Raw genomic sequence first — 25,963 nt, forward strand, 5'->3', positions numbered from 1 at the left:
TTGCATTATACTTTTTTTTGTCCAAATAAAGAGTTAATCTTAAAAATCAAAGTGAAACATTTACGAACAGTGCTGTAAAAGACAGTTCCCTATTATACTCCAAGCAAAGACAAAAAAGATCCTGCCGTCTCTTCGTTCCAAACCAAAGAGGATCCAGAAGTGACCCTGTTTTGTGCTCCTCAAGCTCTGTGCACCTTCATCCATCAGTCTTCTCTGTCTCCGTCTTCTCTCCTTATGAAGGATGAGGGCATGTGTGCGTCTGTGTCTGTGCGTGGGTGTGAGTGTGATAGTGTGTGTGTGTGTGTGTGTGCGCGTCCAGGCCGGCTGAAAACATTCACAGGGAGATCCCGCTCCCCTGGCTGCCTGTGTATGCATGTGAGTGTGTGTCTTTTCGTTGACCTCTCCATCTCTCTCTTTATCGCGCTCCGTCTGATTCACACCAGCATGTGTCTCCGTCGGTGCAGGGCCAAGTGGTCAGATCTGGAGAAGCTGCGGTCACAGTCTGCACACTTGAAGGGCTTCACCCCTGTGTGTTTCCTGTAATGCCTCGTCAGCTCATCAGAGCGGGCGAACTTCCAGGTGCAACCGTCCCAGGTACACTTGTATGGCTTTTCACCTGGAAAGGAAGTCAGAAAACACAGTCCATGTTCAGTCGCATTTCCGGCAAATTAATTGGGAAAATCTGCACTTGATGAGTGATAATCCATGAATTACTGCTAACCTAATGTCCACTTTGGTAGTGCACGTTTCAAGAATCTATATAACTCACTAAAATGGTATGGATGTCTGATGAGATATTATTGAAAATATTTAAACACAAAAAAATTACAGGAACATATAAGTCACGCATCAGATTTCGACAGGGAAATATTCAATTTGAAAGTCTTCACTGAAAGACTGTGGAAGCACAAAATGATGCAAAAGCCTGGATTCAAAGTCACGGCAAAAAAGAAACATGAATTTGATCAAGTGTTATCTTAATATTCTGAGCAGTCTATACTGTTGGACCTCAAACTGGCTTTAAAGTCTATATGATTTCCAGTGAATAAACAGCAAATTGCTGTATATTGGCTAAACAACTGATATGCTATATTCTATAACAGGCCAGGAGCCGACACCTTTGCTACCCATAAGTCAAAATTTAGGGTTATTATCTGAAAAATTTCAAATCTCAAAAAGTTGCCTTTCTAACTCAAACCTCTGAGAAAAATCACTCAAAATTTAGAAAATAACTTGAAATTTCCAAGTAATTAAATTGAAATTTGGAGAGAATAACCTCAAATTTTGACTTTAGATGGCAAAATGTGTCTTTTTTTTTTTTCCATAGAAACCTTGTCAAATACAAAAAAGGTCTAATTGTGGACTGAGGTCAGAGACCTTTTACAGGGAAAAGCATTTTCCATTATCCTAACAGCTTAATGTTCACTGCTTGTCAGCTAGTGCGCTGGCTGAAAAGTCAGGCTTTGCAGCAGCCTGAGAGAAATGACTGATTTTATAATGTGAGGTGTCACAATCATCAAAGATCTACACGGTTGGGGTAATGAACGCAACATGCTTATTTCATTTGCATAAATGGTCTCCATATGTGTATATGCACTTAATCATGATATGCCACAGTTCTTTTCTTTTACGACTCTACTGCGAGGCCAATTCTTTAAATAATGCTTGACCATTAAAAAAAGTGTGCAGAGTAGTAACGTTCTTCTCAATGTGTGAACAGAATAATGTATAATTTCTTGTGTGGTGCTATAACGTTGTGCCAGGGAGCCATACAATTTACAATCCGTATACACCTTTTACTTAAAGCAGACTCTGAGGCTTGAAATGATTTAAGGAAGCTATAACTTCAGTGTCCGTCCACAACAACGGGAGATCGTTTCAGTAGGAACGGCTGTAATTGTTTTAGCACTTTTCATGAAATAAATCATGTTAAGGACAATTCAGCCTTCTCAAAAAGTAATTAAAATGTTCCAAGATGCCGTATGCTGTCTTGTCTTACTGCGTTCATGAGACAGATAAGAATAAGTTTAGCTGCTCAACGCTCTTCTTCTGTGAGTCAAGACTCTAAAGTGGTTTTCAGCAGTAACTTTCTCAAAATGTGAAATGCCACCTCACTTAGACTTAAACAAATAGCATTTAACAGCATCAAAATAAAATAACAGCATTTCACAACAACTGTTCTCACACGTAGATTTACTGACCTGTATGCGTCCTCCGGTGTGCTTTTAAATGCGAGCTTTTGGTGTACACCTTATTGCACCCCTCAAAGTCACATCTGTGGATTCTTCTCTTTTTGGAATCCGGTGACTCCGACCTCCGAGGACGCCGTATGCTGTCGATACTGAACGGGGACATGGAACTGCAAGGAGGACAAAAAGTAGCAACAGATAACATTATTAGAGTCTGATGATGTCTTTGTCTTCTTCCGTGATAAAGAGCAGTTGTTGAAAGTTTTGAAGAATAAGTCAGTCATTTTAATTAAAGTTTGCAGTGCATTTCAATTCAAAACCTGCTGAAGAATATTGCAGTGTTTATTTAACTTGCATTATTGCACCATTTACCATTTCAGTTTCAGTTTTATTTGTCATATGCAAGTTAGCACAGGGTCAACATTGCAATGAAATGTGTTTGACGAGCAGCAGTCACTCAGCAGCATGGTACAGTAGAAGAAAATATAATAAAATATAATAAAATAAAATAATAAAAAAAATAGAAAAATAGTAAAGAGCAAAATATTAGAGAGACGTGGTAAAAGATAAAAGATGACTAAATATATATGTATCTATAAATATAAATATATGTACACTAGTGATTAAATAAGAAAATCTTGAAAAGAAATATGACGGGAGGGCAGATGGGATATTGCACAGGAATGAGCAGCAGAAAATTACAGTATTGCACTTTTTAAATATAAATATTAATAACAATAAAGTGGCGTGACCAGTGCAGATTAAACAGAGTACTTGTGAAGCTGCAAGGTAGCTTCTGAGTGCGTCCTGTGGAGTGTGTGTGTTTAAGTGTTGTGGTTGAGGTGTCGTATGGCTTGGTGGTAAAAACTGTTTTTAAGTCTTGTAGTCCGAGCAGGCAGACTCCTGTAACGTCTGCCAGATGGTAACAAGGAGAACAGCTGATGATGATTTGCAATAAAAGGTTTAAGTTTTTGTTTTATGCAACCAAAAGAACATAAAACATAACCGTCATACCGGCTGTAATGTCACTAGTTATTGTGTTAAGAGAGGAAAAGGTGTGTAGATAAAAGACAGACTGGTATTTACAGAGTGCTTTTGTGTGCTTAGTGAGAGCTCACTACGCATTTACACTGGAAGCACACAGTGCACAAAGACGTTCATACAGCACTTTGCTTTATGCGCTTGATCTAGAGCTCACAGTCACACAATTTGAGGTTCATCTTACCCAAAGACATTTCAACATGTCAGACTCTAGGAGTCAAACCACCAGTCTTCTGATTTGTGGATGATTTTGATGCCCTCAATAAGTACAACCATTTTATCTCTTTCTTGTAAAAAGTAGTGCGTTTCTAAACGGAATCAACATATATGTATTTTTGAAATGCAAAAAAAAAAGACAGTATACAGTGAATATTGAAAGATAGACACGTTGAAGGTGGCAGAGCAGCAGCTTTGCCAGCAGGTGGCAGTGCAACTCTACTTAAGTACCTCTGAAAAAGTATGTAAGGTAAGAGGGCTGATATTCGTATGGTTCCAATACTATTGTTAAAGCAAAAGTGGTGAGATGAAGAAGTTTTTGTCTTTTTTAAAATCTCTGTGTGAGTGATTTATGTACTCATTGCATTTTGGCATTTCCTCTCCAACAAGCAGTCAGTATCACCGTCTACTGTATTTGTCATTGTGAAGCAATGCTGCAAAGTGTGTGCCTGTGTCAGTGAGCATGTGTGTGCGGTTTCACATGCATGTCTAACTTGCCAGTGTTTGTGAGCGCAGTTGCAGAGTACAGTCATCATATCTGTAGTTAATCTGAATGTACTGTCATCTTTGTGTTCTGAAGGCAGCGCTGCACACAAGCACACAACCCAGAGAGAAATCCAGAAGGCAGCAAGAGGCGGTCAGAAGTTCATGCCTCGCCCATGATTGTTGACTGTGCAACAGTGAGCACCTTTTTACACAACACATGACTCGTGCACGCAGCCGGCAAACTGGCGAGAAAAAAACTGAGATACGATATTGAGCGAAAACAAGAACATCTCTGTTTTGTAAAGAGGGGAGGAGTGATATATTTGGGATATATTTAACAGGGTTCTCTGCTTATGCTGTGAGGCTCGGAAACAGGTAAAAGGTTGAAGTGGGTACAATTAAAGCAGAGTAGCGGGAGGAGGAACTGCTAAAATCATGTCAGAGGAACAGGGGCTGCCAGACAGGCCCTCCAGTGAACTGTCTCCACCGCACACAACCCACTTCCTGTCTCTCTGTCTTACACCAAAGCACAGTCAAATGCAGATACAGTATACACGCACAACAAAGATAAACACATAGCTATACGCAGGCTATATAAATACACTGAAACAGAAGCGCACGAATGCATACAGATCACCTGTTACTCTTGGCTTACTGCCAAACTGAAGCTGTACAGGAAATGAGCACACGGGTCAGATATGAAGTGAACTCCATTTCCCCTCTCATTTCTCTCTCTCTCTCTCTCACTCTCTAAGCTCAGGGAATATCGCACTGTAACGTGATGACAAAACAAATGAAGAATTTAAGACGAAGAGTTAAACTCCTTTTCTCAAAATGATTGATGAGTTTCCCGCATCACATATAATCTAGATGAAAATTTAGAGGGCCGTTTAGAGTCAGAGGTGCTGTAGAACTCTGCGTGTGCGTCTGCCCGGGAAAGTAAAGAGAAGAGCCAGTGGAAACACTCTGAGCTCAGACCATCGAGCAGATGAGGCGGATGTTTACATTCTGACTTCATCCATGAAGTGACTTCATGATTATGATATAATTTAGGAAGGTCTGAGTACAACAGCTTCTAAAACAAAGAACAAGCAACCATCATAAATTATTTCACCGAATACAACGCTGCTGCGTTTCAAGAGCTCAGTGACAGATTGGTGTAATCAGTAGTGGGAGTATTTATAGACGTTTTGTGCATCTGCAAAAAAAAAAAAAAAAAAAATTAAGTGAGAAATGTTCCAGTTCTCAAAGAAGAACGCCCATTGCTCACCACCGCTCACCAGTGACATAAAGGTAAACAGTGGAAAACTTCTAATCCCACTTAAATGACATTTTAATGATTCAAGTGAGGAAATTGGGTCACAACAAAAAAGCCAGTGAGCAGAATTCAGTGCATAATTGAAAAATAGCAATAGAAGTTAAAGGCTTAAAGAGAACTGAATATGAAATACTGTGACAGAGTTATTACTAGACCTACTGATTTAAGCTCCTGCTACACACTCACAATGAATACACGTACAGTCATGCGATTTGCCTGATTATTACTATTATATAATATATGACTATTTTGATAATCTGATAGATGTCAATTAAGAGCATTTACCAAGAAAAAAAGTGGCAGGAATTCGGTGCTTTTCAACGATAGCGTTGTAAACGCACAAGAAGTCTTCACTTTTACTACCTCATTATAGATGCACAAATTAATTTTTCTCATTTTTAAAAATCTAATAATAATCCCAAATGCAAGAAAGCACACAAAATGTATCTCTTTGGATCTTTCATGCTTATAATGTAGTTCTTGTGTGACCGCGAATTGGTTATATTTTCTCATTAGAGCCCAGAGGAAAACTCACTCTGCCTTGAACCCTGAGTCACCGCAGCATAATGCTTGTATGAATGTGTCTGTTTGTGTCTCCCGAAGTAGCAGAAAGAAATGGGAAGTACAGCTGAGAATAATTTCAAACAGCGCTAACCTCTGTTTTTGTTCCTTTGTTTCCCCGTTTTTGGTTTTTTTTTTTTCCCCATCAGCATCCACTGGGCTCTACACATACGACAGAAAGACGGGGAGCATGGGGAATGAGTGTGTGTCACCTGCATTAGGGATTTCCCACAATACAAGCACAATACATATTTCTAACTCCTCACCCGCAGCGGGGTCACAACACCGGCTTGAGCACAGCAACAGCACGACCTGCTTCAAGGCACTGGTGGAATTATCAAGAAAACAGGAAAGGGAGTGCTCAAGTTTGTGTATGTGTGCGCTGGAACACTGCCCACCGGGCATTCCTGTACCTGTCCGAGGATACGACCCCTCACCTCGCCCACATCTCCTCCCTCCACCTGCTCTCTGGCCCCCCAGGTCCTTGGGGACTTGCCAGACTTCAACAGAGACAACCCTCCCAACACAAGCCCCTGCCCCCAGCCTCACACACCTCTCCTCTCTGTCTTCCTCTCTTTCACTCGCACTCTTCCACAATAGCCTATCCTCTGATCCCCAGGGAAACGCATGAATATGGAGGAGGCTGACCAAGTAGCACATGATACACACAAACTCGCTCTCTACCCAACTCTCCTTTCACTCATTTATTTATATATGGATACCTGGATTGGAGGCTGCAGGCACTCCCGTCCTCCGCCCTTACACCTCACCTCTCTGATGCTCTCTGGGTGACTGTTTGTGTAAATGTGGCTGCCAAATTATGTAAAGCTGCTCTTTCCACAAGCGCGGCATACACATTTAAATGAAAAGAAACGCAATATAGCGACGCAGTGGACTGATATGTTTATAAGTCGGCTTCTGTTGCGGTGCAGATGTCCATCGAGTGCATGTGCTATGTCAACACACAACGCACATTCTTCCTCTCTGCGGCCAAACCGGCGTGTAACTCAAGAAGACTACAGACTGCTTTGTTTTTCACAGACAAACATGCAAGTCTGTGTTCCTGTTGACAATGGCTGACCTCCTTCTGGAACCAGCTGTTCTGTCCACTGTGCAGAAAACACGTGCATGCATACAGTACAAAACACGCACACACACACCGGAGGATTAATACTTACAGAAGTGCACACATACTTTTTTTTCACACTAACACACACGCACGCACAGTCACAGTCACATACACAGCGTGCACACAGGAGTTTCCACACAGCACAGTCTGCACTTTGCACACAGAGAAGTGAGTGTGTGGGCAGGCCCTGGCAGGGCAATGCTAACCCTGGCTGGTGATTTATCGCCATAGTGAAAGCTTGGGCTTTGAAAGGTTGTGTCCTGCCAACCTCTGTTCTCCTCTGACCACCCGGTGCCCACGTGTGGCACTCAGGGGCACGCCTGTCCCTTTCAATAACCTGCATCGAAACCTGAGTCCTCTGGTGCGTGTGTGCTTGTGTGTGTCTGAAGCACAGCGACCTATACTTGTACCCCTGAACCACAGCTTTACTATTATGTGCTGTACTTTGGAACTACAATAAAAGATTTAGGTTAATTACAGTAGATGGTCACACAGCCAATGGATGACAAACAAACAATACAACATCTAGTACACAATGTCAAACCTGCCAGCTAGAACATTACAAAACACAGTGAGTGCCGGCAGTCTTGTTAATGTCGCTACGGCATTAGCAGGATTCTCAAGGAGTCCTGGAATACTTTCCTTACAGTTAGTCTAAATAAAAGTCTGATGGGTATTAACTTGAGTCTACCCAGGCTGGCAATTATGACTGTTCTGGGTTTATGAGCAGCAGCGCAACAAGGACAGGGCCGAGCCAAATGCTTCTCTGCATCTGATTTCCTCCCTCTGATAAGAATTCTATACGCTGTCGTCAACTTTTCATTTCAACACAGATGGACTGGCACGGCAGGAGTTGATGTCTGTAGGCCGAACAGGGCATAAAGTATGTCTGAGCCATATGCATACAGGCATATAGATGCACGCCCACGCAGACACATCCAAAGAGTGGAAGAGCGGTTACAAAACCACAGGGAAATGCACAATGCTAAGGATTACAATGGATCTGATAATGACGCCCTCCTCCAGGGAGTCACAAAAACATATTAGTACTCTGTGCTCTGTCTATTCAGAAATTCAAGACTGCAACATCACTGGCTTGGATGACTAAAGGGATTTTTTTTTTTCCAATTTTACCATATTAAATCCATTGAAGATTATTTAATTTTCAAAATAAAAGCCTCTAATAAATGCGTGCACACATGATAAGATGTTATATTATAAAACATATTTACGTGTATTAAGTTTCATGCATTATTTCTGTGAGCTGTTTTTTTTCCCCTTTATGCAATGCAGAGTGCTACTTATTTTAATAAAGAGCTCTGCTGTGCTGTCATTATTAACTATTTGGCTCAGTAATAAAGCAAAGTAACAGTAGTTCGCATAAATTTGCTTTCCCCAGCACTAACAATAATGCACCAGTGGAACAAACTGAAACTTTCATGTAACCAAATTTAACACCGGTCACTGGTAAAGAACGCAAAAACCAAAGCCACATACTTCTGAGCATCTTGTTGTCATAACTCCGACCCAACTCATGGCAGAGATCCACATTTGATTTATGGCTTTAAAGTTAGCGAAGAAAAAAAAAGTCAGCGCCAGGATTTCCGGCGTGTGTTCAAGAAAAAAAATGAATATACTCACTCTTGTACAGCACGGGCTATAGACAGCGCGGTAGAGCCGGTCTCATTAACACTGTCCAAGGTCACGTTTGGCAGGTCATCGTCATCGCTGTCACTTTTGATCTGCCTTGGCGACAGGCCGTTGGGGTCTATGTGTGCTGTGAGGATGGGACACAGACATGGGAGACAGACACATGAAACTGGAGCTGGCGCTGTAAACTTATAAGGCATATCACATTGTGCGTCTTTCTAATTATAATGAAGTAACTCCTTTATATACAATTTCATCCGAATAACCCCAAAAGTATTCTTTTGTGTGCCATTATTTAGCATACTGTATGCAGTAGCTGAGCGTGAGTTGAGATGGCCTCAGTACTTGCCAGTATTTTCTCTCAGGAGCTGTCAATCAAACGAAACATTTAACTGGAGGACAGAACAGTCGACCGTGACTCTGTACCCAGAGGTTGCGTACTTACAGAGTAGCATGCGAAAAGGACACACGTGTGCACATAATCTCTATCTGCCTCCAACCACAAAGATAAGACTACAGGGTGGAGCACTGTTTAGCTGTTGTTGCCTGTGAGCAGCGTGTGAAAACATTCGCGCATTTGTTACTGTTTCCAACTTAAAAGAACATGTGCACGCATGAGAGCAACTGTGAGCATCTGGTCCTCTATACAGTATGCACACCTGAAATAGAATCTTATTCATCATAGCGACGAACCTGTACACAACACCTGAAGAGATCAGCTGCTAATTTCTTCAACCTCGAAAATTAACAAGCAAACTGTATATGTGGGTGCTTGTTTCCTTTTGGACAACATGGACCAAAACCATGAAAAACAAGGAAAAAAAGACCACAATGCTGTTGAACCATGACCCTCTGAGCCAGTGAGCTCAGTGGTTTCTGTCTCTTGAGCTACGCAGTAAGGTTACATCTATTCCACAAGCTGTGAAAACTTGTCCCTTGGACAGCTCATCAGATATGCTGCCAGAGCCTGGAGCCATTCTGTCCATTCTTTCTCTTTCAGCCGACAGATGCGGCGAAAATCCCGGATAACACAATAAATTAATATCAGAAGAAAAAACAAAGACATGCTGTAGATGGAGAATTAGCAGCAGGGCATTCTAATACAGCACTTAAAAAATGTACACTGTTAACGGTTCTGTAAAGGCTATTCTTGCTTAAAATCACCGGAAACACTGAATATACGGAGACATACAGTATTTTCCACTGAGGTCTACAACATCCCCATCTACTGTAAGCCAGGGTGCTTTTATAAGCTATCAGGACTTCACCTTCTCTGCCCTCTCAGCTGAGACTGTGGCCATAATGGCCCATAATAATGGTCTAGAGTTAGGAGCAGACATGGTGTTATTACTGGAGGGGTGGGTTGGACACAGAAATAATGCTGTAACTCAGTTGGAGCTTTTGCTTTTAAAGGTTTCTGCTGTTGTTGTAGACTAAGACATGCAGAGTGGTCACCAGCTCGCCGAACCCTATGGAAAACCTGTAATTAGCTAGAAATACATCGCGTTTTGGAAATGGGGATTGGAGGGTGGGGGTATTTTGAACTAGGGACACAAAGGAGGAGTGGTGGAGAGGTGGGCAGAGCAGCGGATTTCTTCCTTTCTCTCCTGTTGTTTCCAGTCAAGCCCTGTTTCCATGGCAACCTCCTACCGGAGACAGGGAGACAGCAGTGAAAGAAAGGGTACCCGCCTTCTCTGAAAGAGGATGGCCAACCTGTGTATGTATGTGAAAAGCGAGTGAGTGTGCACCTCATATCTACGCTGAGAACTTTAATAATCGCATTAAAGTTTTCTTGGTGGGGGGTGGGAGGGGGGCTGGATTTAGTTCGGGATTTGCCTAATGTCAACAACTTATTTGTTTAACCACCGGCCAGTAGTGACACTTGAAATTCCAGATAAGGCAGGAACAAAAAAACTCTCTCTATATATAGATGGATAGACAGATATAGATATTTTTCCTATTGCTTTAATTCATTTTTGATTTGGCTTTGATGGTGGAATGTTGGATTTTGTAGACATCATATTAAATGCAATAAATAGCCAAATGTTCTGGTTCTCAACCGTTTGCACTCTCATTAAAAGTAACTGCGTCCACCACACCCAGCACTCATTCACCCCGTTTCCTTTGTGCTGGGTGCGTTCAGAGCCGGGCACTGCTGATGTTGCTCTGTGTATGTGTGTGTGGATGCGTCTGCTTGAGTGCCACCCATCTTCAATATCCATCCACACCCTATTATGCAAGTCTTGTTTTTCCCTATCCTTCCTTCTTTTCCTCTCTCCTCTCCCTGGGAACTGACATCTAGCATTTTAAAAAGCAAAAAAAAAACAACAACCAAAAAAAAACGCCCATCTCTGAGGACCACCCCACCCAGCCGGCCGAGTGTCTGTTTGAGCACATGCTCTAATTACATATCATTGCTTGTTTGCTTGTACGTACTGTACATGCACGGGTGTGAGCCTTAATGTGTCTATTCCTTCTGCAGGGAGTGAAAAGAAGCAACCTTTTTTTACAACCAACAGTTGCCCTGTGTACAGCTCAGACTTGGACAGAAACACCTACTGTAGGGTCTCATCCAGTGGTTGGCAGTAAAACCACACCCAGAGAGAAAACCAACAACACATCCAAGGCAAGGCCGGAGAGGTCTAACTCTCAGACTACCCCAGACTTCTGCTTCTTGACAGAGGGAAAGCTACCTGCACTGGAGGCTGTTAAACACAAACAAGGCGTTCAAGCTCTAAGCCTTATCTTCCCTCTGAAGGGGCAACATTTTTGCCCGAGAGGCCATTCTGAAAGCATGGACATGACAGTCTGCCTTCTCAGCAATGTGTTGACTAAAGACAGAGCAGAACACCTGCCAGATAACAAACCACACAGCTTATCACTGAGCTTTCCCCCTCTAACATTTCAAAATCCTCAGTGCTAAATGTCAGTTTGTGCCATCCCTTATATCTGACCCAGGTGCAGCCAAAAAAACTTCTGTAATTGTTCCCAGAGAAAGCTGCGAGCGGTTTCTCTATTCATACACCTCTTAGTAAGAATACATTGAAGCTTATTATGATTATAACCTATTTTAAGTGAGTTAACGGATTTAAAAGTAATATTTCTCAAAAGGTAGCGCCTAAGAACAGGTACCAGCTCTTTCAAACTCTTAAATGTCCTATTAGAGGTTTCACCCAATCTGGATTAGTATCTAGGTCACATGGTTGAGGTGAGTGGTCATCCTTCAGTCAGGCTGATCAGGAATCATGATGGCCACCAGTGGTGAAACACGCCAACAAGGTGGTAAGCCATTACATTTTTAAATACAATTGTAATTTTCAATAAAACAAAAACGTGATTTCCTAATTAAAATTCACTGGTGTAGAAGAAAAATTGACCTTAAAAAGTACGCAATTCAATTCAGAAACTTTTGAAATATATGTATCCCTGAGATACATTTTAATCTGAAAAACGTGGTAATACTAGCTCCAAACACAGAAATTGCATTATGAAAGTATTGCTTTATCTTTTCCTGCAGGGCATCGCAGGTAGCTCATTTTGTAGGAAAGAAAGAAAGTGATTAGATTGATCCACGCAAGCCTTTCAGACTTTGAGCTCAGTGATAAAGGCGTTGAGAGATAGTTGCAGTGGTTTACACATTTGCCATAGATGTGAAAAGACCCCCAGTTTGAGATCGGGAGGAGTCACAGGCTGGCGTACTCCTAGGGCCGGTTCCAATCACAGATAATCGAGAGGGTTGCGTCAGGAAAGGCGTCTGGTGTAAAATCGGTGCCAATTCAAACAAGTGAATCTATTCGCTGTCGTGACCCCTTGGGAAATAAGGGAGCAGCTCAAAGTCCCCCCCCCCTCAAGATATAGCTCTACTGCAGAGGTAGAGGATAGAAGTCCAAAAACCCTCAGTGGATTTAGGTTGTGGTAAGCCTACACAGTATTTGTAATGTAATGGCCAGGAGAAGCTAGAATATGTAACTTCTCTTTATTGAATCTAACATTAAAATGTTTATCATTTTGACTTTGTTACACCATAGGGCAACATTTCCTTATAAGTACGTCTTAGAACATGCAAAATACACCAAAACAAGATGTGGGGCTAGAGTTTCACAGGGGCCCAGGCTGCTCAGTAAATATAAATGTAATAAAAAAGGCAGCAGTTCAAAACCTGAATCATAGTTGAACTTTTTGCAGTGTATCTTATTAAAATAATGACAGAGCTTTAATAGAAATCCCAACAGAACAAAGTTAGCTGTATAAATATAGAGCAAATTCAGCGAGCAGGGTCTCACCTTTGCCCTGGCTTTTGGCCTCATCCAGCAGAGGTAGCATGATGGCATTGTTGAGGCTGGAGGGTGATCGAACGGCAGTGGTGTACATGAGGGGCAGTGACTGTACCACAACTGGGATGCGGTGAACATGGCTGGCGAGCTTCCCGGCTCCCTGCAGGCTCAGAGGGCTGGATGGAGGCGGAGGCACAGAGTGCAGGATGTGCAAATATGGCTGACCTCTCACCCCAGTTCCCGGGGCAACCAGAGGGCCCGATGTGAGCACCGACGAGGCTGAGGTGATAACAGATGGAGAGGAGGAGGAGGAGGATGACGACGATAACGAAGACGGGGAGAAGGCGGATCTGAGGGGGGATGACGATGAAATCGTGGTGGCGGATGAAGAGGAGGGGCGGGGTTTGTTGATGGACAGGTCGACGGGCTCGGTCTGCGTGTGGAAGTGCAGGTCGTGGGCGAGCAGGTCTTCGGGAGGTTCCGGTTTAACTCTGCTGAGGAAAAAGGGGACGCCGTCCATCGCAGTGTAAGGGCGCACTTTGGGTGACTGTGGGCGTAAGAGAGACAGTGATGTTTCAGTTTAATGCCACAAAATACATTAACCTCAAAAGACAGAGTGTTTCTATGGCTGAAATCCAAGTTCTAATAGTTTTTGTGGAAATATTTGTTATGAAACACAAATACAGAGCAAAATATTCATTTAAGAGTTCAACTTCTCCCGTGAAGCTCTTCAACTGGCATGATGTCACGCACAGAAATGCACGAGTAAAGATAACGTCTCTAAAACTCGCCTCCTTTCGCTCCCTCGTTCTCTTCTCCTGCCCTGGGTTGCACTCTCTCTTTTTCTCCTGTTTTCCATGACTCCCACACAAACGCAGCTCTCTTGGCTCCCCTTGTCTCTCTCTTAAATCTCCTTTGTGACGGTGAAAAAACATCATATGGGCTCAATTTCCTGACCGTCTCTCTCCGTCTCTCAGAAATGGGCCTCCTAAGGCCAATGCTGGTGGCTTAGCGTATCCCTCAACACATCTTTCACTTAACACCAAGCAGACTGTAACACAACCTCTCCATCTGTCTGCACACGTTTCAGGAACCTGTTTACTTGGAAAAGATAATAGAGAACACACACGGTAGAAAATGTGACGCTCACCCTGCTACTATTTGCTTCTTAGGGCTCCCAAACTTTGGCCCCTTTACTTGATATCGCGGTCTTTGTTCTAATGTCAGATTAGCCGAGTTGCATGTGATGCGGCTGATCTCGGCTCACTCTGCTCAACGTGGGTGCTGCAAAGTGTGGTAAGCAGTGTTGATCCTCACAGTGGAGCCTTTCAGAGGCTGAGTCACAGTTAGTGCCATCAGGGAGCGAGCACGTCCAGGATTTTTTTTTTTTTAAATAATCAAACAGGAAAAGCTCATTAAAATTAAATGGAAAAAAAAATCACTCCAATAGCAGCTGCAGGAGAAATGAAAAAATGTTCTCTAATGTGGGTTTTCATGCTCACTTTTGTTTTCAGAGACTCGCATTTCTTTTTCCTTATGTAATGCTGACTGAGAGTCGATCTGCGGTGAATTACGAATTTTTCTGAGTGGTGTGTATGGGTGTTCTTTTATGTAGTAGCTTACTATTTTTACTCCAGACTTGTATACTTGTTTTCAGCCTACAGGAAGTGTTACAACCCCATGAATCAAACAAAAAAAAAAAAACTTCACGCAGCGTAACTCCTCTTCAGTTGGAAAACAAACCATGCCCCATGAAAAATGCTTTCTGATGAACTCTGAACCTCAGTGGGGTTCAGCTCAGAGTCACTGGTGTCGTGTCAAGATCCACAGTAAAATATGGTCTGGGTCATTACCCACCACCGATTTCAGGCATGAGCCTTCACAGCATTTCGTTTGTGTTATTCTTCAGGGGTATTGCTTCAAAAAAAAAAGCTCAATCATGCTGTTTATTAAGAAAATGGAAGACATGATCAGTTCTAGTGTACTGTGATAAAGATAACATCACATCTCCTTCAATTTTGTCAGTACTATTCAAACAGAGACACTTCCCTAAAGGGGCTGACGAATCGTTATAAAGTTCTCCTCTTTTAAAAGTTATTCTCAAAGAACGAGAGCGACCTACAGGCACATATAGAATATTTAGAGATTCTAAAGCAAATATCAGTAAAGGCTTCAGTAGAAGCAACTTAGATCGTTGTGAATCCACAGTGGCATAAGGCTGCCAGCACAGCGACAATGAGAGCGTCATACAGGTTCCCTTCTACCTTTTCTGTTACGATCGAACTTGTGGGCCTCATCGCAAAGAGGAAGATGAAACCAAAGTTTACAAATAAGGTTTTGGTTTTTTGGTTAAAGAATTATGGTGCAGTGATGAAGTGCAAAAAAGAGTAAGAAGATAAGAGAAGCTATGAGAGAGCCACAAACTCTATCAGCAAGAACAGCGATCAGTATCCGGCTGTGCATGTTTGAGACAATAAAGCCCGTGCACCACTGAGAGACTCCGACACTGTGGGGATGTTATGGGCAGCGCACAACAACTTTTTTGATACTATTTGAGTATTCAACTGTTAGATTTGCAGCTAATTAAAGAGCCACTGGTGTGAAAGCATAAACCAAACCAAACGGCTGATGATGTACATGTACAATAACAATAAAGAGATTTTCTATTTTATTCTATTCTAAAACACGTTTTTGGTACTTAGAGGCAAAGAAACGGAATACACTTGTATTCTTAAACATGCTTCAGGCTACATTTATACGCACAGATGGATACATAAACCTATCATTTTTATACAAACAACCTCAAGTGAGACGGATGACGCTTGCATTGCTTTGCTTAATAAAAGTTACACTCTGTTGAGTCTCCATGCTAGCAATGTCTAGATTTAAACAAGCACGTCCCTCCTTTAGGTTATTCAAATTCACATTTTATATTTTTCGTTTGTTTGTTTGATTTTTTTATGGTTGAGTGTCTGCTATCTAGTGGCTATATCAAGAATTTACCAAGACAAAATTATCTAAATAAATTTCACACAGAGTTAAACATTAACCGTCATCTCTACTTTGTCTTGCATCAGTCTGACGTAGCCTTTCTTGGCTGAGCCTCGGGCTACCATCTAGCTGCTTTTGCACATGGTCTCTCTGTGTTTCCATTTTTGTGTATAGAAAGCGAGTGTCACAGTCTGCCCGGAGCTATACCGCCTGTCGGCTTTGAAGCCGTTAGATTCACCGAGGCTAATCTCAGTGTTTTGAAAACAGTGTCTTTCTTAGTAAGTGTGTGTAGCCCACTCCTAAAATTATGTAGTATTAGCAGGTCTTCTTACCAGTTAAAGACATTGAAGTATCTCATGTGGTAAAGTGCAGAATGAATAATGTTATGAATAAAACAGATATGCTGCCCCAGTCCTAAATGTTGATTGTTTAGGACAATCAATGAAATGGAATTTTTCTGGCAATATCTTCCCAAGTGCTTTTTTAAAAGAGCAAAGAGTTTTCAACATAGCATTTCTAAACATACAAACAAACATAAAATTGTTTCTATTTGTCACAAGAAATATTTCAGAAAAACAAAAGAAATTGGTTTAGACTATTGACGCTCACAAAGTAGAAGACCCATATAAAAAGTTATCACAACATTTCCTGGTGTTAAGAACAGAAATCAAAAGAAATTGAAAGAGTCACAGAGTACAGAAGAAGCCTGGTCGAAGTAAGAAGTTAAAGATTTCAAAGCCTCTGAAAGAAAACTAGTGAGAGTTGGTGTGTAAAGACTCCAGAACGACTACCGAGGCACCAGTGAATGACTTAACCCATTTGGGAGAACAATAACTAGAAGCAGGCACAACAATGGACTGTGCAGGTCTAATGAGATGAAACTAGAGTGCTTTGGCTACTTTCAACATGGCAACGACCCAAAACATACGGTGAAGAGCTACCTCCAGAAGACCAACGTGAGCATTATTGACTGGCCTGTGCAAAACCCTGACTTGAATTCTACTGAAAATCTGTGTGATGAACTGAAGACCAATGTCCATGCCAGAAGATAATCACATAACAGGCTGGGATTGCTCAGGAAACATCAGAGAAGCTTGTTGAAAACGACAACCAACGACTGCAGGCTGTTAACCAGCAAAAAAACAGTACACACGGTTGACTATTGACGTCAGAGGAGCTAATCATTTTGACCGGGTAGTTTGGCATTGCGTTGAATGTAAGCATCCAAAATAGGGCTAGGCTGTTTGGACAAGCTGTGTTAAAAATTCCTTTCTCTGTTTAACAGTACTTTGGAAATACTTCTGAACTAAAACTAAATTTTCATAGGGAGGTCTAATAATTCTGTCTGCATTTGTGTATGTTTGTAATGACAGTGCACTTGGAAAGTGTCCTATAAACAAAGACTAGTTGGCGCTCTAGCAATGACATTTCCTTTTTAAATAAAATACATATACACTGTTTCTTAAAAAAAACTTTACTTATCTGTTAATTTATTTATAAAGTAGTTAAAAGTAACTTAATGTACTAAATGGTAAGTGAGCAAATTGCACTACAATAAATGATCATATGGCACAAACTCAGTTTACAGCAAGACATCAAACATGCCACTTACAGAAAAGTATACTTGCAACACTATTACAAGCCTATAAAAGTAAATCTACTGCTTTTTTTAGTCCATTGGTATTATACCTTTTGTTTCCATTCATTTGTGAGTGCTGCCGTAATGTTGAGAAGTAAGAACTCTATTTAAAATTCTCTCGTCAAAATATTAGAACGGTCTATACATAAACAAAACATGCAGAAACGAAAGTTCTGCCTTTTTTTCTTCTTCAAACACAACTCAACAGAAATGGAAAACTTAAGCCACCCCTACTCTCACTTTGACAGATACAAACCCACACATGCTTACAAACCTGACACACATACAGCAAGAGCCGCTCAACCTGCCTGCCTGCCTCCGTCCTCATGCCATTGTCTTTATTAGGGGATAATGGTTAGCGGGGCAGATTTTCCAGCCCCTTGCAGGCGAATTGTCTAACGAGGCAGACCATTTCCAGCAAGCCCTTGGCCCCACGCCACCCAAATGAAGACCACATTTCTGCAGCAGCCTAAACTGTCTGTCTGCCTCTGCCATCTAAAGGGAAGCTCGGTCTGTTAGGGCAAGATTGGATCTTAGTGCACTTCAAAGCTGTGTGGGCTGCAGTGCTCACATCCTGTCTGTGACTGACATCATTACAAGGAGAATGATTTCAAACCCAAGGTATGAGGTAGCAGCGCAAGAGCCTAGCTCTCAAACCCTTAAGCTGCAGCTGAGGAAAGGACACCCAGAAAGTAACCACCTGCTCCCTCTATGCCAATTCCTTAGATGTGGAGATTCAATTCTTATCAACACAAACCACCTCCACAGCCAAACAATTCTCTGCAAGGCCTCCGAGATAACCTGACGGGTTATCAGCAGCCCGTATTTTTCTCATCCATCACAGGTTAATGCTCCCAGATTCATCTCAACAGAAACTATTCCGTTATCCCACAAAGTGATCTTGGTGATTTATTAGAGAGCTAAAAATGTTATTGATAGGTTATGAATGGAAATCAATAATAAGTGAATTCTAATTCATCACGGTTACAAATATTAAGTGGTCTGCGCCCACTACACACACAGCTATGCCAGCAACACAGAGCCCTTGTAACCTAGCAACAGCTTCACCATAACAAGACCACTTTATTTCTAGGTACGTCAGACCAGAGAGCACTGATACTGTATGTGGGCCATGAAAAGCTTACGCGAGGTGCCTCTGTTATACATAACATGATCAATACATTTAAATGAACTCATGAAAGTAAATTGTTCTATGTAGCCGATCGGGTAAACAAAGTTATTACAGATTTGCTGGTGGAATTTTTAAACTGCGCTCACATGGGCTTGTAGTGACAAGCTCTTACTCTGTGTAGAAACACCACGGAGGTGACATGGAGCTCTGTGAGAGAGCAGAGGCATGCAAAGGATACAACAAAGCAGCAGATGAAGCCGTAATAGTGTGTGCAGAGAAGGAGTGTGGCATGCTGTGTTGTTTGTCTGCCTGTATTAATGTGTGCATGTGTTTTTGTGAGAAACCCCAGAGGGAGGATAAAGGAAAATTGAGAGATGTCAAGAAGCAGGAACAGGCAGAGATAGATAAGATTTAGTTTCCCATGCAACCCTCCTCCTCCTCAGAGTAGTGACGAGGCTACATCTGCACAGGCCTCACCCACCCGTCCAGCCAGCCAGCGTGGACTCCGCTGGCTCCAGTCACCTCCCTAAAAGACCCCCAGTGCATTCCTGCTCCAGCTGTGGCTCTCTTCCTCTTGGTTCTTCTCTTCTCTTTTCTTACTACCATGCTCTCCGACCACTCCTCTAAGCCCCCACTCAGTCACTCACTTGCTTAGGCCTGGGAGTGATTATCAGCCCATTGCCGGGAGGAGGAAAGAAGGAAAGGAAAGCAGGAAAAAAAAAAGGAATTGTCTGGAAAACAACTGCTCTCTTACCCCTTGTTCCGATTCCAGGGGCTCGGCTTTGACTCGGACTGCAGGCATTCCGTCAAGCATTAACATCCTGTTTCTTAGCCTGCCTGTGAAGGAACACAGAGGAGGTGTAAGACGGGTGTTTTAGCATGACTAAGCAGGTCCCACACTCACTTATTCACACATGGACATCTACAATGTTGTCCTCACACCCACTGAGAAATAAACACATTTTAAATAGACATGACTTCATGTTTCAGAATCATCAGAAGCTGACACACAAACACACACACACACACACACAAAAAGACGCACACAAACTGTGAGTCTCTCTTCTTTATAATAAAGATTTTCGAATTGCCTGGTGGGCTGCAGTGGGGCTAATAACACTTAATAATACTGAAAGAAATCCTCTTAAGACTTCAATGGAATACAAACACATGCTTCATATACAGTTAATCAACAGCAAAGGCATGAACACAACCCGTCTTCAGAGTTTTCCTCTTTAGCCACTTATATAGAGAAAACAATGAGCGCCGTTTGAAGTTGTGGCACTTCTAAAGGTGTAATGTAATATTCATTAATTCACATTATTATTTGAAGTATTTCTTAAGATCCACGCATCCCTCTGCCTCTGAGCACGGTGCGTCTGTAAAGTGGGCAGCAGTGCCCGTCTCCTCAGCTCCGCACTGTGGCTTTAAGAGCGATACTCAGATGGAGCCAATGACAACAATGCATGTTCCGTATCCCTCAGCTTGGGCCCGACCTGAGGTAACCCTCCCTCTTATTATTTTAGCAGCAGTACATGGAGGAATGCAAGCAAGGCAAATAGACCCTAAACATCTCTATTACTCTCCACTGCTGGCACCAGCAGCGGGGTTTGCGGCCCAGTCCTCATAGTCAGCAGCACCACGGCAATCATGACCATTCTAATTCTGAGGAATAAAAGCTGAGGCGGTAATGAATGACATACATTATCTCTGTTTACCTTATGTCCTAAACATATTGCATATCACACAAAATCCCCGTGGCCTGCTCAATTACTAAACGTTTGGGTTTTGTTTTTGTTTTTTACTCACCAAAGTATCCACTCAAGACAGCTATCGGAAAACATTTCTTATGCAAAAATTGTTTCAGCAAAACTGTTTAATGCCAAGTATTGTTCCTCTACCTCTCAGAGTCTCAAGCGAAAGGCTAATCCTGACTGTGTTTGTGAGTTGAGTGTGTGAGGGAGGCAGAGAAAGAGGGAGGATTTACTCCCTCAATCTGCAACCCCCCAGATCTCGCCTCACAGGTCTAAGTCCCTCAGGTACCCTGGCTGTGCTGCTATTGTATTGTTGTCCAGGATGTCCTTCGGCTTCAGGTCTTGGTAGGCCCAGATAGCGTTGCCATGGTAACGACTGGGCGGGTGGAGCTGCAGCCTCGGTCCAGCCTCAAGCCATGTGTTGAGGAGGAAAAGAAGAGAGGAGTGCACTAAGAGAGGCAGAAAGTGAGGTTTTGTTTTCCCCGGGATGACCACCGTTATGGCAAATGCACTTTCTCCTCATTCACGAGAAAAAAAAAGAAAAAAAAACCCAAACCTCTCCAGACAGAGACACTTAAGATAAAACTTTATTTTCCCGAGGGGTTTGCTATTCTTACATCAAAAAGTTGTTGTTTTTTCCTTTTCTATTCATTTTTCTTCACTGTGCTAAATGCTCACTCTATTGCTGATGGAAAAGCAAAACAATTAGAACTTCTTGAAAGTAGCAATCTTTTCCCCGTGTGCCTAAAGTCCATTTAATCCAGTGGGTTTGTGAGCAGTACCTAATGAACTGGCCTGCAGAGGGATATTCATAGGAAATCAATGGTCTCTGCTTTCCTTTGCTTGTGATGATAATGACCAAAGAGCTAACGGCAGTCGGGGAGCCCTAACACTGAGTAATGAGATAACTGAGGGGTGTTGAGGAGTTCGTGTCGCACTCCTTTGACTGAAGTCAAATGTCAATCGCTTTTGTTCCCACAAAAGAATTGTTTCTAACAGCTAGTGCTTGAAGATCAAAAAAAAAAAATCAAAAAGATTAAAGATAAGAACAAAGACTGAGTTGAAACTGAAAAGAATTTGTTGGTTGTGATAAACCAATGCCTATCCAGTATCACTAAATTTGCTCTGCTGGCAGCAGGCTCAGGCAACTAGCAGTGCACTGTCCATCAGCGGTATGAGGCACTGTGTGTGGGAGATGGAGAGAAGGAGGGGTGGGGGGGTTAGAAGGAAACAGGGTAGATTAAGATCACCTTTCCATTTGCTGCTCTCTGAAATGAAATGGCCATCCCAGGTGTGTGGGGGAGTTGGATGGAGAGAGGAGGGCAGTGGAGTGTTGAGGCATCTCATTTCTCCCTCCTACAAGCCCTCCTGTCCCCACCACAATCCCTCGGTAAAAAAAAAAAGAAGGTAAAGGGAGCAGGTGAAGATTGATGTCAGTTCTAGCAGAAGAAATACTCCAAGTATACCTATTTGTGAATTTTCTGCTGTCTTTGTTTTATTGTTTGAATTTATTTGCGTGCCTGTTAATGCGTTTAACTGAATGAAGTGAAACTCCGACTGCACATCAACATCCATGACCTGAGGTTCACCATCTCCTAGTTCCCTGTTGACGGCTATTGACTGTGTACTCACTGAGGCAACAGCAAGAAGCTTGCGGGCTGCCTTAAAAAAAATGTTAAAAATTAGAATAGACAAACTTCTCTAGAAGACATCAGACATTGTGAGACCAAATGTTGACCTCATGCGCTCGTTTACATGCACATTTCCTCACTGCATACAGAATCAAAAAAATCAAAAGGAAAGCATATCAAATTAAAAACCACTGTGCCAGAAACAGCTCTGTGGCTTACTCTTGTCTTTTAGCTTTACACCTGTGCTACTAGCACGCTGCCAACACTGTGAATGAAATAATTTTATTTATGAACTGTTCAGTGTTAATTAATGGAGTTTAACAAGGAAGTACTTGACTGGCTAAAAAAAATTATATTAAAAAAAAAAGATGCATGTCGGTTGGTGGTGAACAACACTGTGACTTTGTGCAAGTGCTTGATACTGTCTCTGGGTGTTCACTCTAAGAGCACGGAAAAACATTTCTAATTTTTTTGTTGTTCAAGTAAAAGTTGAGGCTTAAACAAGCTAATGAAACCAGATTTAGTATCTAGCTGTGTGCACCATCTTTGCTTCCCTTCTCATCTTTTTCCTCTCATGTGGACATACTAGCACACACACACACACACAAATGCCACACACCCTGTAACACACTGCAACAGACGGGCCCCGCCAATGCTTTGTTCCCATGTCGAACGCCCAGAGCAACTGGGTGCATCTGTGTCACAGAGGCTGGACCTGCTGCCACGGGCTGGGATGGAAGAGGGATGGAAAAGGGTGAGAGGAAGGGAAGGGGTAATGAATAATTGGGGGGATTGGGGGGAGGGGATGGGGGGGTTACATGAGGATGGATTCAGGAAGGTGATAGGAAGAGATGGCGGGGGGGGGTTGAAGAGCGCAGAGTTACTGGCAAAAGCAGTGGTTAGGAAAGCAATCACGGGGAGTTGAAGGGGTTGGAGGGGGTTGTTTAGCGGGGAGGAGGAAGGGAGGGAATCAGAGAAGGGAGAGAGGGGAGAGAGGGGATATGGACATGAGCCAAGGCCCGGTCGAGCGCAAAGCACACGGTGCAAGAATGCCAACAGACCCCCCCTCCCATCCAGTCCTCTACCAAAGGGAGGAGAGAAAGAAAAAAGGGAGAACAAGAAAGCAAAGCAAGAAATGCATTTAAAAATGTAAACAAATGCTTAACTAGTTCTATGGATAAAAGGGACAGAGCTGTAGTTGATGCGAAATAAGCATTTCCTGTGTTTTGCCCAGGCTGTCTGTTGCTGGCCTCTTCGCTGCAGCTCACTTCCCTGTTCTGTGCCCCTGGACACCCCAATGTGACACATTGGCCTGATAACCAACCTACGACTGTTAGCTCACTTGCACACTGCAGCACTTCCTCTCTTTCAAGTCAGCCAGTGCACAGAGGTTTTTGAAAACTAGTAAAGAAATACTGTAGCAATTTCTCAATAAAGAAGGTGAAATGAGGGGAAAAAACTTGCTAGACAAAGAGCTTTGGATGAGTGATACTTTTGCAGACACTGGGACATAAAGCTACTGATTTTTTTTTGCTAGCAGAGTAGACGGATCAGCCGAATCACAGCTGATTTTCAATCTCAGCCTGCTTCATGTTAAGCTGCATCTGTGCATGACCTCATCTTGTTGAACTAATTCTGGTCTTGAGAGGTACGTGCATAGTTCCTTGCTGAGTTAGTACTCGAAGAGTAACTGCGCCCAGGAAAATTATGGCATTTTATGCGGTCAAGGGCTCAACATTTGAATCTTAAACCCAATCCAGTCAGTGGTGCCCTACAAAGCTAAACACCACATAAATAATGCAATTCAAACAGGACCACTTTAGTCAGAGAACTTCTTATTTTCATTTGCAGATGACTAAGTTATACTTGGCTGCTTGGCTCTGCTCTCAGGCCTCCCCAGCAAAAGCCTTGAAGAGCACACCTCAATCCCATGCTCTTCCACATGCATAGATAGAAAACCCAAGCACTCTCAAAGGAAGAACAGCAGCACAGGCGTCAGTGACACCAGATATGATGCTGAGAAGTCAGATAAATCCATAGAGCTATTTGGGGAATGTATATAAAGAAAATCTTAGCTGTGTTAACTCATATTCATATCTGACAACAAACTGCATGGCTGGTAAAACATACAACTGACATGTCTACTTGGAACCTGGGTTTTCTCCAGGATGTCAAATGATAATTTGTGTGGGAATTAAGTGGAGTTTAAGGGATTCAGACACACAGCATCAGCTTATCCTCCATATTGCCTTCTGTGCCTGCTGGCGACTGTAAAAGACCGTAAAAAAGCGCCTGATGCATTGATTTTTGCTGGGAGTGGGGGGCAGTCAACTCATTCCTGCTTGCTACAATATAGCTGTTGATGACCAAAATGACCCTGAAGCCACCGGAAAATGTTCCCGTGCTCCTGATTGGTAGTCTGCCGCTGTTTGTCACAGTGCGCAGCGGTCAAAGTTCAAATTAGTTGAACTCTCAGCGCGCTGCGGGTGAGCCACATCGTTGCTTTGGCCAGCATGCCAACAAGCCATCGGCGCAGTAACAAACCAGTGGTGCGCAGCGCAAACCATTTTAAAGTATGGATTTCACAGCGTCAATGTTCCATCATGTTTGAAAAACCGATTATGTTGATAGATATGAAAAAAACTCCCTTCAGAGCCACAGAAGGGACATAAAGATTACAAACAAATAAGGCAAATAACTGTTTTCAATACGATGAGTTGACTTTTGAAATTAGCAGAGTTCCCCTTTAAGGTCTCTCATGAAAATGAGATTAAGGTACTTCCTATCTAAATAAAATCCCTTCACCAGACAGGAAAAGAGAAACACCGTCAGTGTTGATGGTGTTTGTTGATTGTCCAAGGTATGTATGTGTGTTTAGGGTTCACGCCTGGATGTACTGTTTTGGACATGTTTTTTTTTTTTTAATCATTCCTGGCACTCTGTGAATGGTCTCAGAATTTCCATTTCAGAAGACGTATTTTCCTTGGCAAGAGCAGCAAGTGAAGTCTTTTGGATGCTTCTGGGACATTTTTGAACGGGGCTCAAGAGAGCAGAGAGCTACTACCTCCTTGCTCATAAAAGCGTGGACTTCTCCGACTGCAGACAAGCACAATGGCAATAAACTACAGCTTATACACCCTACCCTGTTTAAAAAAGAGAGAGAGAGAGGGGAAAAAAAGTTCCCTTTAGGGTTAAAACCCCCTCAAAGATGCACTCAACTGATGCCTTTTACCTCAAAACACCCCGCCCATTTCCTCTTCGAATAAATCAGTTCCACAGAGGAAAAACACAGCTTGCTTTATGTACACAGTTATTAATAGACAGAACACACTCATCATGTGTTGGATGATTTATTTCTGGCACATATTGTGAAACTTGGGGAACTTATCAGCTCCTTATCAATTTAAAGGAAAAACTCAGAGACAGGATGAATACATAATGATTTTAGAAATAAAAGGTAAATGGGCACATTAAGGTTGTCAGCAGCAACAAAACAGAGCGATTACAGAGGTGTCACCTAATGGCTAATCCTTGTATGATTATTCTTGAAATTAAGAGTAAAAACGATATCACTGAGATGCTGCCTATCAAAAAAAAATGATGTGTATTAAAAAAAAATTTCATAAAACCGAATACCAAATAAAGCCATGTGACAAATTGGGTCCAGGGTGCACCCTGCCTCTCGCCCCATGGCACCTGGGATAGGGTCCAGCCCCCACAAAACACTGAATTGGATTTTGGATGGTTGGATGCACGGATGTGTGGAAAATCAAATACAGAGTAGCCTGAGACAGCTCCAGAGATAGACACCCAAAGCATGTGAACAGGTTGACTGCGCCTAGCAAAGGATGAGTATTGATTTCATTGATCCAAGTGTCATAATGGTTACACCCAGCTTCAAGAAAAGCTCCAATTTGAAATTCCCCATAAAAGTCGTCGTGTTCCAAATTAA

At 42.4% G+C, this 25,963-nt stretch overlaps 1 protein-coding gene across 2 annotated transcripts in view; it reads right to left on the bottom strand.

Annotated features, from left to right (window-relative positions):
- The window catches only part of klf12b (Kruppel like factor 12b), a 35,309-nt gene continuing 9,346 nt past the window's right edge, over nt 1-25,963 (bottom strand). For both annotated transcript variants that reach the window (XM_026143745.2, XM_080290326.1), the window contains exons 2-6: nt 19,381-19,463; nt 12,874-13,411; nt 8,582-8,717; nt 2,202-2,359; nt 1-616 (exon numbers count right to left, since the gene is read on the bottom strand). In XM_026143745.2, the coding sequence (XP_025999530.2) occupies nt 435-616; nt 2,202-2,359; nt 8,582-8,717; nt 12,874-13,411; nt 19,381-19,446 (1,080 nt within the window). In that variant the 5' untranslated portion in view covers nt 19,447-19,463 and the 3' untranslated portion in view covers nt 1-434. The remainder of the gene's footprint in view (nt 617-2,201; nt 2,360-8,581; nt 8,718-12,873; nt 13,412-19,380; nt 19,464-25,963) is intronic.

This window comes from Astatotilapia calliptera, chromosome 16 (assembly GCF_964374335.1).
Source record: "Astatotilapia calliptera chromosome 16, fAstCal68.1, whole genome shotgun sequence".
NCBI lineage: Eukaryota > Metazoa > Chordata > Actinopteri > Cichliformes > Cichlidae > Astatotilapia > Astatotilapia calliptera.